The 12133-nt window shown below is 60.8% G+C and overlaps 1 protein-coding gene across 2 annotated transcripts in view; it reads right to left on the bottom strand.

Moving 5' to 3' along the window:
- Positions 1-1926: 1926 nt before the first annotated feature.
- Positions 1927-12133, bottom strand: part of LOC142923275 (uncharacterized) — a 33934-nt gene continuing 23727 nt past the window's right edge. The window contains exons 7-10 of one of the 2 annotated variants that reach the window (XM_076064319.1): positions 8893-9219; positions 4064-4133; positions 3587-3685; positions 1927-2863 (exon numbers count right to left, since the gene is read on the bottom strand). In XM_076064319.1, the coding sequence (XP_075920434.1) occupies positions 2391-2863; positions 3587-3685; positions 4064-4133; positions 8893-9219 (969 nt within the window). In that variant the 3' untranslated portion in view covers positions 1927-2390. The remainder of the gene's footprint in view (positions 2864-3586; positions 3686-4063; positions 4134-8892; positions 9220-12133) is intronic. The other variant, XM_076064320.1, reaches the window with a different exon arrangement.

Genomic DNA, 12133 nt, shown 5'->3' with positions numbered 1-12133 from the left:
TGGCGACGAGCGGCCTGACCCTCGCCTCCTGCCGGGGGGGTCCCCCGGGGGGCCTGGCGCCGCCGTCCACGGGGGGAGGGGGGAGAAGGAGAATCGGCGGCGCCAGGGGCGCCGGCGCGCGGCCCCGGCGGAGGACGAAGGGCTCCGCCGGGCCCCCGGGGGGCCTCCCCCGGGCGTCCGCGGTCACGACCGTCGGTGGCACGCTGGCCAGCAGCGGCTGCGGCGCCTGGGGCCGCACGCTGGCCAGCAGCAGCTGCGGGCGGCCCCCCGCGGGCGGAGGGCACGGCGGCTGTGGCTGCGGCTGCGGCTGCGGCGGCCCCCCACTGGTCACCGGCGAGCCCTCCGATGACGGAAACGTCGCCATGGGAGGGACGTTCATCTGCGGCGGCGGCGGCGGAGCGGCCGAGCCAAAACGTCCGGCGGCCGGGGCCGTCGCCTCCTCCTCCTCCTCCTCCTCCTCCTCTTCGTCGTCCCCGAGAAGGCCCGGCGGCGGCCTGGCCAAGGCCTCCTGGAGTCCAAGGGGGCGCACGACGCCCTCCTGGGGACCCGGCGGCCTGCTGGGGAAGGCCCCGGGCGAGGCGCCCGGCGGGAGGGCCGCGGGCTCGGGGAGGCCCCCGCCGCCCCCGCCGCCGCCGCCGGCCGCCGCCTTGGAGAAGGCCCCGACGAGGGGGGCTCGGGGAGGCCCCACGGGGGCACCCGGGAACGCCTCGGCACGGCCCTGGGTCACGGCGGGCCTGAAGAGCCGAGCCGCACCGCCGCCCACCACCAGGGACATGACCCCGGCCGCCGTGGACCCATGGGGCAGGGAGGGAGCGGGGGCCTGGGGGAGGAGGGAGACCTCCATGCCGACCTCCTCCTCCTCATCCTCATCCTCATCCACCACCTCCCTCCTCCTCCTCCTGATCCTCTCCTCTTCCTCTTCCTCCTCTTCCTCCTCCTCCTCCTCCCTCCTCCTCTTCATCATCCTCTCCTCCTCAGCCGCAGCCGCCTCCTCCTCCTCCTCCTCGTCGTCGTCGTCGTCGCTGTTGTAAAGGTCGCTCAGGACGAGGAGGTTCCTGGAGATCATCCGCAGGCCCTCGTCCTGCGAGCCGCCCGGCGGGTTGGCTCGGGTCACGGACGACGAGACGGCGGGGGTCACGGCGGAGGTCGCGGGAGAGGTCAGAAGTTTCTGGTTCAGCACCGAGCTCAGGGTGGAGTAGGATGGATACGCCGACGCCGACGACGCCGACAAGGCGGTGGCGGTGGCGGCGGCGGTGGCGGCGGTGACGGTGGCCTGTCCCGGCCAAGTCCGGCTCAAGCTGCTCCCCCCGGCCACCGCCGCCGCCGCCGCCGGGCCCGCAGCCGGCTCGGGGCCCGGCCGGGCCTGGCTGAGGATGCGGCTGAGGGCCTGCACCGTCTCGCTGGACATCCCGGCGAGCGACGGGAGCAGCGAGGGGATCGGCGAGGGGATCGCCGCCGCCGCCGGGGCCGGGGCCGCCACCGCCGGGGCCGCCGCCGCCGCCGGGGCCGGCTGGAACCCACGATTAGCCGGGCCGGCGCCAGACGCCGGCGCGGCCGGGGACCCGGCGGGGGCGTGGGTCGCGGCACGGCCGGGCACCCCGTCGCCGCCGTCGCCGCCGCCGCCGCCGTCGTCGGTCGCGGCGGCCACGGTGGCGGCCACGGTGGCGGCCACGGCCGCGGCGGCGGCGGCCGCCGGCTTGCCGAACAGGAGGCCCTGGCGCTCCGGCCCCATCCTCTGCTTCCACTCGGCCAGCTTGAGCCTCCGCTGGGGCTGCTTCTGCTCCAGGGGAACCGGGGAGGCGGCGGAGGCGGCGGAGGCGGCGGAGGCGGCGTTGGGCTCCCTCTCGTCCTGGGTCGGGGTGGCTCCACCAACGCCCCCTCCTCCTCCTCCCCCTCCTCCTGCCCCCACGCCCACCTCGTCGCGGACTGGCGTGGACCCGCCGCCTGCCGGCAGGGCCCCCGCCCCCGTGCCCGCGGCGAAGTCCGGGAGGCCTCCGGTGGCGGCCAGGCCGGGGAATCCCCCACCCTGCAGGAAGTCCTGAATGCGGCTCTCCAGGCTGCCGAGGGCGGCGGCTGCTGCTGCTGCCGCCGCCGCCGCCCCGGGCTGATGGTGGTGGTGGTGGTGGTGAGGAGAATGTCCAGGGGCCCCGTCGACTCTCACGCCCCCCCGCCTGCCCCCCGCCGGTCTGTCTCCAGGTCTGTCTCCAGGTCTGTCCCCAGGTCTGTCCCCTGATCTGTCTCCAGGTCTGTCTCCAGGTCTGTCCCCTGATCTGTCTCCAGGTCTGTCCCCAGGTCGGTCCCCTGATCTGTCTCCCGGTCTGTCTCCCGATCGATCCCCTGATCTGTCTCCCGGTCTATCCCCTGGTCTGTCTCCCGGTCTGTCCCCTAGTCTAACCTGATCTATCCCCAGGTCTGTCTCCCGGTCTGTCCCCTAGTCTAACCCCTGATCTATCCCCAGGTCTGTCTCCAGGTCTGTCCCCTAGTCTAACCCCTGATCTATCCCCAGGTCTGTCTCCAGGTCTGTCCCCTAGTCTAACCCCTGATCTATCCCCAGGTCTGTCTCCCGGTCTGTCCGCCACCGCCTGCCGCGCCCTGCCGTGGACTCCGTCGGCTGGCGGCGGCGGCTCGTCGGCCCGCGGGCGCTGCGACCGGGGGTCGGCGTTGGCCCGCTGGGCCGGGGCTGCGGACAATGGTGCGGGGGCCTGAGGGAGGGCGGTCGCAGCGGGAGCAGCTTGGTGGTGGTGGTGTTGTTGGTGTTGGTGTTGTTGTTGGTGGTGGTGTTGTTGTTGGTGGTGTTGGTGTTGTTGTTGGTGGTGGTTGGCGGTCGCCTGGGCAACGGCGGTTTGGAGCAGACTGGTCAACCCTGGGAGGAGACACGCGGAGACATTGAGACACTGAGACACGCGGAGACACTGAGACACACAGAGACACTGAGACACGCGGAGACACGCGGAGACACGCAGAGACACTGAGACACGCGGAGACACTGAGACACACAGAGACACGGAGACACTGAGACACTGAGACACACAGAGACACTGAGACACACAGAGACACTGAGACACGCGGAGACACGCGGAGACACACAGAGACACTGAGACACGCGGAGACACTGAGACACACAGAGACACTGAGATACACAGAGACGTTGAGAGGGTGAGTGAGTGGTGAGTGGGTGGGTGGGTAGGTGGTGAGTGAGTGGCTGAGTGAGTGGATGAGTCAGTGGGTGAGTGGGTGAGTGAGTGGGTGAGTGAGTGGGTGAGTGAGTGAGTGGGTGGGTGAGTGAGTGAGTGAGTGGGTGAGTGCGTGGGTGAGTGAGTGGGTGAGTGAGTGGGTGAGTGGGTGAGTGGTGAGTGAGTGGGTGAGTGAGTGGGTGAGTGAGTGGGTGAGTGAGTGAGTGGGTGAGTGAGTGGGTGAGTGAGTGAGTGAGTGGGTGAGTGAGTGAGTGAGTGGGTGAGTGGGTGAGTGGGTGAGTGAGTGAGTGAGTGAGCGGGTGAGTGAGTGGGTGAGTGAGTGAGTGGGTGAGTGGGTGAGTGAGTGGGTGAGTGAGCGAGTGGGTGAGTGGTGAGCGAGTGGTGAGCGTCACCTTGCAAGGTGGGTGAGTTTGTCCCCGTAGCCGTGAGTGCGCTCAGCAGCAGCGCCGGGGAGACAGCGGCCAGCGACACGGAGACAGGCGGAGGGACAACTGCAGAGACACGGAGACAACACACAGAGACACGCACAGAGACACATACAGAGACACAGACACACACAGAGACACACACAGAGACACACACAGTGAGTGGGTGAGTGAGTGAGTTGGTGAGTGGGCGAGTTAGTGAGTGGGTGTGTGAGTGGGTGAGTGGGCGGGTGAGTGGGTGGGTGAGTGAGTGAGCGTGTGAGTGGGTGAGTGAATGGGTGAGTGGGTGGGATAATGGGTGGTTGGGTGGGTGAGTGGGTGGGTGAGTTGGTGGGTGAGTGAGTGGGTGGGTGAGTGGGTGGGTGAGAGGGTGGGTGGGTGAGTGGGTGGGTGAGTATGTGAGTGAGTGGGTGAGTGAGTGAGTGGGTGAGTGAGTCTTCGTACGGATGTTTGTGTCTGGATTCTGTTCCTCCTCTCCATCTGACAGCTCCATGTCCTGAATCTCTGTGTTGTCCTGAGACACAGATTCAGAGAGACACAGAGAGACACACAGAGACACACAGATTCAGAGAGACACACAGAGACACACACGGAGACTCGCAGAGAGAGACACACAGAGGCACAGAGAGACACGCAGATTCAGAGAGACACACAGAGGCACACAGAGACACACAGAGACACACACGGAGACTCGCAGAGAGAGACACACAGAGACACAGAGACACACAGATTCGGAGAGACGCAGAGAGACACAGAGAGAGACAAAGACACAGAGAGACACACAGAGAGACACACAGAGAGACACCCACACAGAAACACTCACACAGAGACACACAGAGACAGATAGAGACACACAAAGACAGAGACACAAATAGACACACAGAGACAGACACAGAGACACACACGCAGAGACACGCAGAAACACACAGAGACACACACAGAGAGACACACAAAGACACACGTGGAGACACACAGAGACACACACAGACACACAGAAAGACAGAGAGCGACACACAGAGAGACACGTGGACACACACAGAGACACACAGAGAGACACACAGAGACACGCAGAGACACGCAGAAACACACACAGAGAGACACGTGGAGACACACAGAGACACACAGAGAGACACACAGAGACACACAGAGACACGCAGAACACACACAGAGAGACACGTGGAGACACAGAGACACGCAGAGAGACACACACAGACAGACACACAAAGACACACGTGGAGACACACAGAGATACACACAGAGACACACACAGAGAGACACACAGAGACACACAGAGACACACAGTGACACACACAGTGACACACACAGACACACACAGAGACACACAGTGACACACGTGGAGACACACACAGAGACACACACAGAGAGACACGTGGAGACACAGAGACACGCAGAGAGACACACACACAGAGACACGTGGAGACACACACAGAGAGACACACAAAGACACACACAGAGACACACACAGAGAGACACACGTGGAGACACGTGGAGACACACACAGAGAGACACACAAAGACACACACAGAGACACACACAGAGACACACAGAGAGACACGCAGAGAGAGACACGCAGAGAGAGACACACAGTGAGCCACACACAGAGACACACACAGAGACACACACGTGGAGACACACGTGGAGACACACACACAGACACACACAGAGAGACACACAGAGACACACACAGAAACACACAGAGACACACACAGAGACACACACAGAGACACACACACAGAGACACACAGAGACACACACACAGACACACACACAGAGACACAGACACACACACAGAGACACACACAGAGAGACACACAGAGACACACACAGAGACACACAGAGACAACAACAACAACCGCCTTTCGCCACTAAGTGGCGGTGACGTCACCACGACGCTTGTGCCAGGCTATGTGCACCCTGAGGCCACGTGAAGTGTCGAACGCCCGCTGGCAGGAGGTCACGGGGCAGACCCAGGTGCCACGGGTCGACTGACTGAGATGACTGGCTGATGCACCACCTGTGCCCCCTACTGTGCCAACCTGCTGTGCTTTAGCCACCCGGCGCTCCACTCGCTGTTGTGAGCGTCGCTCCTCCGCCCTCCGTTGTTGTTGGAGGGCGACTGCCTCCAACTGCCCAGTACCATCCTTCACGAGCCTCCTCCACAGAGGCCGATCTTGACACCGCTGGTACCAGTCATCGGCAAGTCCACTCAGCTCCACGTCCTCCTGTACCACATCACTCCATCTCTTCTCTAGCCCGTGCCGCGCCCGCTTAGCCCCCTCAATCCGGCCAAACAAAAGCTGTTTCGGCATGCGGTGGCTGGGCATGCGGGCTACATGACCCAGCCATCGCAGCCTTGCCTGCCGGAGGAGCTCACCGATGGGACCCTGCCCAGATCTTTCAAGGATTTGTGAGCTCCTCACACAATCCAGTCTGGTTAAACCCAGGATGGATCGTAGGCAGGCCAGCCTAAATGTTTCTAACCGGCGAAGATGTTCCATTAGGGGGGTCCACGTTTCGCAAGCGTAGAGAAGGGAGGGAATGACCGTGGCCGAGAAGACCTGACGCTCGACTGATTCGGAGTGAGACCTCTGCTGTTAAACTGGAGCCAGTCATAAGCACACTGCCCAGGTATGGGAAACTCTCCACTCTCTCCACAACTGCCCCATCACCGATTGGGAGTTGTGGGGGTGGAGTGTCCGATGGTACAAAATACCCAGGCAGGTGCTTAGTTTTGGTGGGGCTGATGGTAAGGCCCCACCTCTTAGTGGCACGCTCCAGTCTCAGCAGCAGCGTCTCCAACTCCTCCTCTGACTGAGCAGCTATTACCAAATCATCAGCATACATAACGTGGTTGAGCAATAGGGAGCCATCCCTTGACCGCACCCGGGCATCGATTAGCCTCCCATTATATCTGTACCATATGGAGATTCCCCCGGTACAGCTATTGAAGGCTTCACGAACTACGTGGTCAAAATAGATGTTAAATAATGTGGGAGCCAGAGGACATCCCTGTCGCACCCCAAGGTGTACAGGGAATGGCTCTGACTCCCGGCCACGTAGTTTTACCCGGGCCCGCTCACCATCATGAAGGTCCTTAATGATCGTGAGCAGAGGGTCAGGTACTCCAAAAGCACGAAGAACGGCCCAAAGCCCAGGCCTACTGATGGTATCATAGGCCTTGACCAGGTCAATAAAGCAGAGATGTAGGTCTTGTTGGAATTCCCTACACCTCTGCTGTAGCAGACGGACAGAAAATATGGCATCTGTGCAGGACCGCCCTTTCCTGAAACCGCATTGGGGCTCCGCAAGCCTCTCCTCAGCGTGCCTGGCAAGTCGATGCTGAATAATCCTTGCCAGGACCTTTCCCGGCACACTGAGGAGTGAGATGCCCCTGTAGTTGTTACAGTCTGTGCGGTCCCCCTTCTTAAAAAGGGGGACCACCAGGGCATCCTTCCAATCCTGCGGAACCCGTCCAGTGGTCCAGACTGTTGTTATGATGTCATATAGGGCAGTCTGTGCACAAACGCCACCCTCCCTCAGTATTTCGCTTGGGAGATCATCTCTGCCCGCTGCCTTTCCTGGTCTCAGACTCCGGATCGCCTTCAATACTTCCTCAGCAGATGGCACCTCAGCCAGCCACTCACAGGGGGTGACTTCATCCAATATTTGAGGCACCGCAGCCTCAGCAGGGTCATCCTCACTTTGTGCCACGATGTTTTCCTGGCTGAGGGATTTTCCCTCCCCAGGACCTCACAGAAATGCTCAGCAAATCTGCGAACCTGTTCCTGGGGGTCGGAAATTGGATCACCGTTTTTTCCCCTAATGATGGTAATAGGTGTGGCGCTGCAGGTTACTTTTTTGATGGAGTTAAATAGAGATTTGTGATCACGGGCCACTGAGGCAGACTCCATCTCCTCAGCAACCCGCGACCACCACCCATCCTTGCAGCGCCTCATGGCTCTCCGAACCTCCGAGCGAAGGCTGCGGTAAGCCTCCTCATTCTCTGACGTGGGATTCTGTAGCCGATGACAGTGGGCCTGTCGCTTTTTCTCAACCATCCTGAACACCTCCTCTGTCAGCCAGGGTGTCTGGGGAGGTCTGGACCGCGTACCCAAAGCAGCCATTGCAGCTGCATGAGTCACAGTCCTAAACCTCGCCCATTTACCCTCGACATCAGGAGGAGTCGGGGACGATGCCAATCCCAGCCGTAAGCGATGATGAAATTCTCGCTTGCAACTTTCATCAGATAACTGAGACCAGGCCACTTTAGGTTGGAATGGGGTCCTGGGTGTACACCCACCACCGGAGTGGAAGAATGGCAGGCGCATCTTACAGATGACTAGTCGATGGTCAGAGGGCAGATCAGCTCCACGGTAGGTCCTGGTGTCAAGGACATGGGCTCGCATCCGCTGGTCCGTCACTATGTAGTCCAGCAGATGTTCTTGCTTGGACCCGGCATGCATCCATGATGTTGTGTGGATGCGCCGATGCCGGAACAGCGTGTTGGTAATTACAAGCCCATGGGCTGCACAAAAATCTAGCAGCCTCCTACCGTTGTTATTGAGCTGATCTGGCCCATGCCCTCCAATCACTCCAGACCAGGTGCCAGTATCATGACCAACTCGGGCATTGAAGTCACCCAACATGATGACTCTATCCCGAGGGGCCAGTTTAGCCAGCACCTGTGACAGGAGGTCATAGAAGTCATCTGACTCATCGGCTTTGCCTGCATCCCTCCACGGATGTTCATCTTCGGTGGGGGCATAAGTAACCACGACCACCATTCCTCGCCTCCGGTTGATGGGAAGGCGAGCCCAAAGTAGCCTGGGGCTTACAGCTTCCCACACCTCACCGCCACGCTCCCACGCCCCCTTCATTCTTTTGTTCAAAAGAAGACCCACACCCTGTTGTTTGGCAGTCTGCTGCCCCGAGTAGAGGACTGTCCACACAGAGACACACACAGAGACACACATAGAGAGATGACTGATTGCCACGTTAGATAAATTTTGCCCAATTCGTGTCTAAGCCACGCCCCCCTCCCACCCCACCCATCTCCACCCCACCCCCCCTCCTCTCACCCCCCCTCCCTACCCCCCCCTCCCACCACCTTCTCACGCCCCACCCCCTGCCCCACACCCCCACCCGGCCCCACCCCCCCCACCCGGCCCCACCCCCCCCACCCGGCCCCACCCACCCACCCGGCCCCACCCCCCCCACCCGGCCCCACCCACCCACCCGGCCCCACCCCCCACCTGCGTGGGCTCCTGCGAGGGGCTGTAGACGGCAGCGGTCGCCACGGCAACGGCGGCGGCTGCGGCGGCGGGGGGAGGGGCCGCCGCGGGGGACCGGGGTCGCCGCGGCGACCCCTCAAGGGGCGGGCCGGAGGTTGGCCCCGCCCCCTCCCCCCCCTCCCCCCCCTCCGAGGGGGAGGAGGGGGGGGAGGGGGCGTCCTCGGCGGGGGAGGGGGGGGGCGAGGGGGGGGGCGAGGGGGGGGGCGAGGGTGGGGGCGAGAGGCCGGCGCTGAGCTGCTCCAGACGCCGCTTGAGACCCGTCACTCGTGACCCAAAGTTCTTGTAGGCCTGGGGGGGAGGGGCGAGGGGGGTGGGGGGTGGGGGAGGGGGGGAGGGGGGGGAGACGTTCACCACCTCGCCTGGTGCGCGTGAGGTTCGTGGGTTCGATCACGTGCGTGTGTGTGTCTGTGTCACTGTGTGTGACTGTGTGTGTGTGTAGTGTGTGTGTCTATGTCTGTCTGGGTGTGTGTATTTGTGTGTGTGTGTGTGTGTCTGTGTGTATGTGTGTCTGTGTGTATGTGTGTCTGTGTGTATGTGTGTGTGTCTGTGTCTGTGTGTATGTGTGACTGTGTGTGTGTGTGTGACTGTGTGTGTGTCTGTGTGTGTGTGTGTCTGTGTGTGTGTCTGTGTCTATGTGTGTGTGTGTGTGTGTCTGTGTGTGACTGTGTGTGTGTCTGTGTGTGTGTGTGTGTCTGTGTCTGTGTGTGTGACTGTGTGACTGTGTGTGTCTGTGTGTATGTGTGTCTGTGTCCGGCAAAACAACCCCCTACCAACTCGCGGTGCCGGACGGGCAACTCTGTCGTGGACAGTGCTGTGGGGGGAGATCCAATTTTGATTGGCTCCTCCCCTCATGGCAAATGTGTCCACCACAGGGGCTAAACGGGGGCTCTGGACGGGTGCGAGGGGCTGGTAACCCCTCCACCTTCAATTAATTACCACGAAACCACGAATTAAACTGAAATATGTAACTAATAAGCTTGTGCCGGAGGCCCCGGGGGGCCAGGCGTCTATGACGTCTCTTGGCCAAACCCCAATTGGCGGAGCCAGGAGATTGAATCTCTACCCTCGGGGCTACTCCAGAAACAACGAAAAGCCACTACGGGTGGCCACGTGGAATATTCGAACGCTCACTGCGGAGGAGAGGCTGCCACTCCTCTGTCGGAAGCTGGACCGGTACCGCCTGGATCTATGCGGCATTCAGGAGGTCCGGTGGAACGGCTCTGGCTCCTGCCACCATGAGGGGTGGACAGTCCTCTACTCGGGGCAGCAGACTGCCAAACAACAGGGTGTGGCTCTTCTTTTGAACAAAAGAATGAAGGGGGCGTGGGAGCATGGCGGTGAGGTGTGGGAAGCTGTAAGCCCCAGGCTACTTTGGGCTCGCCTTCCCATCAACCGGAGGCGAGGAATGGTGGTCGTGGTTACTTATGCCCCCACCGAAGATGAACATCCGTGGAGGGATGCAGGCAAAGCCGATGAGTCAGATGCCTTCTATGACCTCCTGTCACAGGTGCTGGCTAAAGTGGCCCCTCGGGATAGAGTCATCATGTTGGGTGACGTCAATGCCCGAGTTGGTCATGATACTGGCACCTGGTCTGGAGTGATTGGAGGGCATGGGCCAGATCAGCTCAATAACAACGGTAGGAGGCTGCTAGATTTTTGTGCAGCCCATGGGCTTGTAATTAAAAACACGCTGTTCCGGCATCGGCGCATCCACACAACATCATGGATGCATGCCGGGTCCAAGCAAGAACATCTGCTGGACTACATAGTGACGGACCAGCGGATGCGAGCCCATGTCCTTGACACCAGGACCTACCGTGGAGCTGATCTGCCCTCTGACCATCGACTAGTCATCTGTAAGATGCGCCTGCCATTCTTCCACTCCGGTGGTGGGTGTACACCCAGGACCCCATTCCGACCTAAAGTGGCCTGGTCTCAGTTATCTGATGAAAGTTGCAAGCGAGAATTTCATCATCGTTTGCGGCTGGGATTGGCATCGTCCCCGACTCCTCCTGATGTCGAGGGTAAATGGGCGAGGTTTAGGACTGTGACTCATGCAGCTGCAATGGCTGCTTTGGGTACGCGGTCCAGACCTCCCCAGAGACCCTGGCTGACAGAGGAGGTGTTCAGGATGGTTGAGAAAAAGCCACAGGCCCACTGCCATCGGCTACAGAATCCCACGTCAGAGAATGAGGAGGCTTACCGCAGCCTTCGCTCGGAGGTTCGGAGAGCCGTGAGGCGCTGCAAGGATGGGTGGTGGTCGCGGGTTGCTGAGGAGATGGAGTCTGCCTCAGTGGCCCGTGATCACAAATCTCTATTTAACTCCATCAAAAAAGTAACCTGCAGCGCCACACCTATTACCATCATTAGGGGAAAAAACGGTGATCCAATTTCCGACCCCCAGGAACAGGTTCGCAGATTTGCTGAGCATTTCTGTGAGGTCCTGGGGGAGGGAAAATCCCTCAGCCAGGAAAACATCGTGGCACAAAGTGAGGATGACCCTGCTGAGGCTGCGGTGCCTCAAATATTGGATGAAGTCACCCCCTGTGAGTGGCTGGCTGAGGTGCCATCTGTTGAGGAAGTATTGAAGGCGATCCGGAGTCTGAGACCAGGAAAGGCAGCGGGCAGAGATGATCTCCCAAGCGAAATGCTGAGGGAGGGTGGCGTTTGTGCACAGACTGCCCTATATGACATCATAAGAGTCTGGACCACTGGACGGGTTCCGCAGGATTGGAAGGATGCCCTGGTGGTCCCCCTTTTTAAGAAGGGGGACCGCACAGACTGTAACAACTACAGGGGCATCTCACTCCTCAGTTTGCCGGGAAAGGTCCTGGCAAGGATTATTCAGCATCGCCTTGCCAGGCACGCTGAGGAGAGGCTTGCGGAGCCCCAATGCGGTTTCAGGATGGGGCGGTCCTGCACAGATGCCATATTTTCTGTCCGTCTGCTACAGCAGAGGTGTAGGGAATTCTAACAAGACCTACATCTCTTCTTTATTGACCTGGTCAAGGCCTATGATACCATCAGTAGGCCTGGGCTCTGGGTCGTTCTTTGTGCTTTTGGAGTACCTGACCCTCTGCTCACGATCATTAAGGACGTTCATGATGGTGAGCAGGCCCGGGTAAAACTACGTGGCCGGGAGTCAGAGCCATTCCCTGTACACCTTGGGGTGCGACAGGGATGTCCTCTGGCTCCCACATTA

Source organism: Petromyzon marinus, unplaced genomic scaffold, assembly GCF_048934315.1.
Source record: "Petromyzon marinus isolate PM22_M1 ecotype Great Lakes invasive population unplaced genomic scaffold, UKy_Petmar_22M1.pri1.0 PM_Scaffold_38, whole genome shotgun sequence".
Lineage (NCBI taxonomy): Eukaryota > Metazoa > Chordata > Hyperoartia > Petromyzontiformes > Petromyzontidae > Petromyzon > Petromyzon marinus.
The sequence above is the reverse complement of the archived record's forward strand: the minus strand, read 5'-3'. Positions and strand labels throughout refer to the sequence as shown.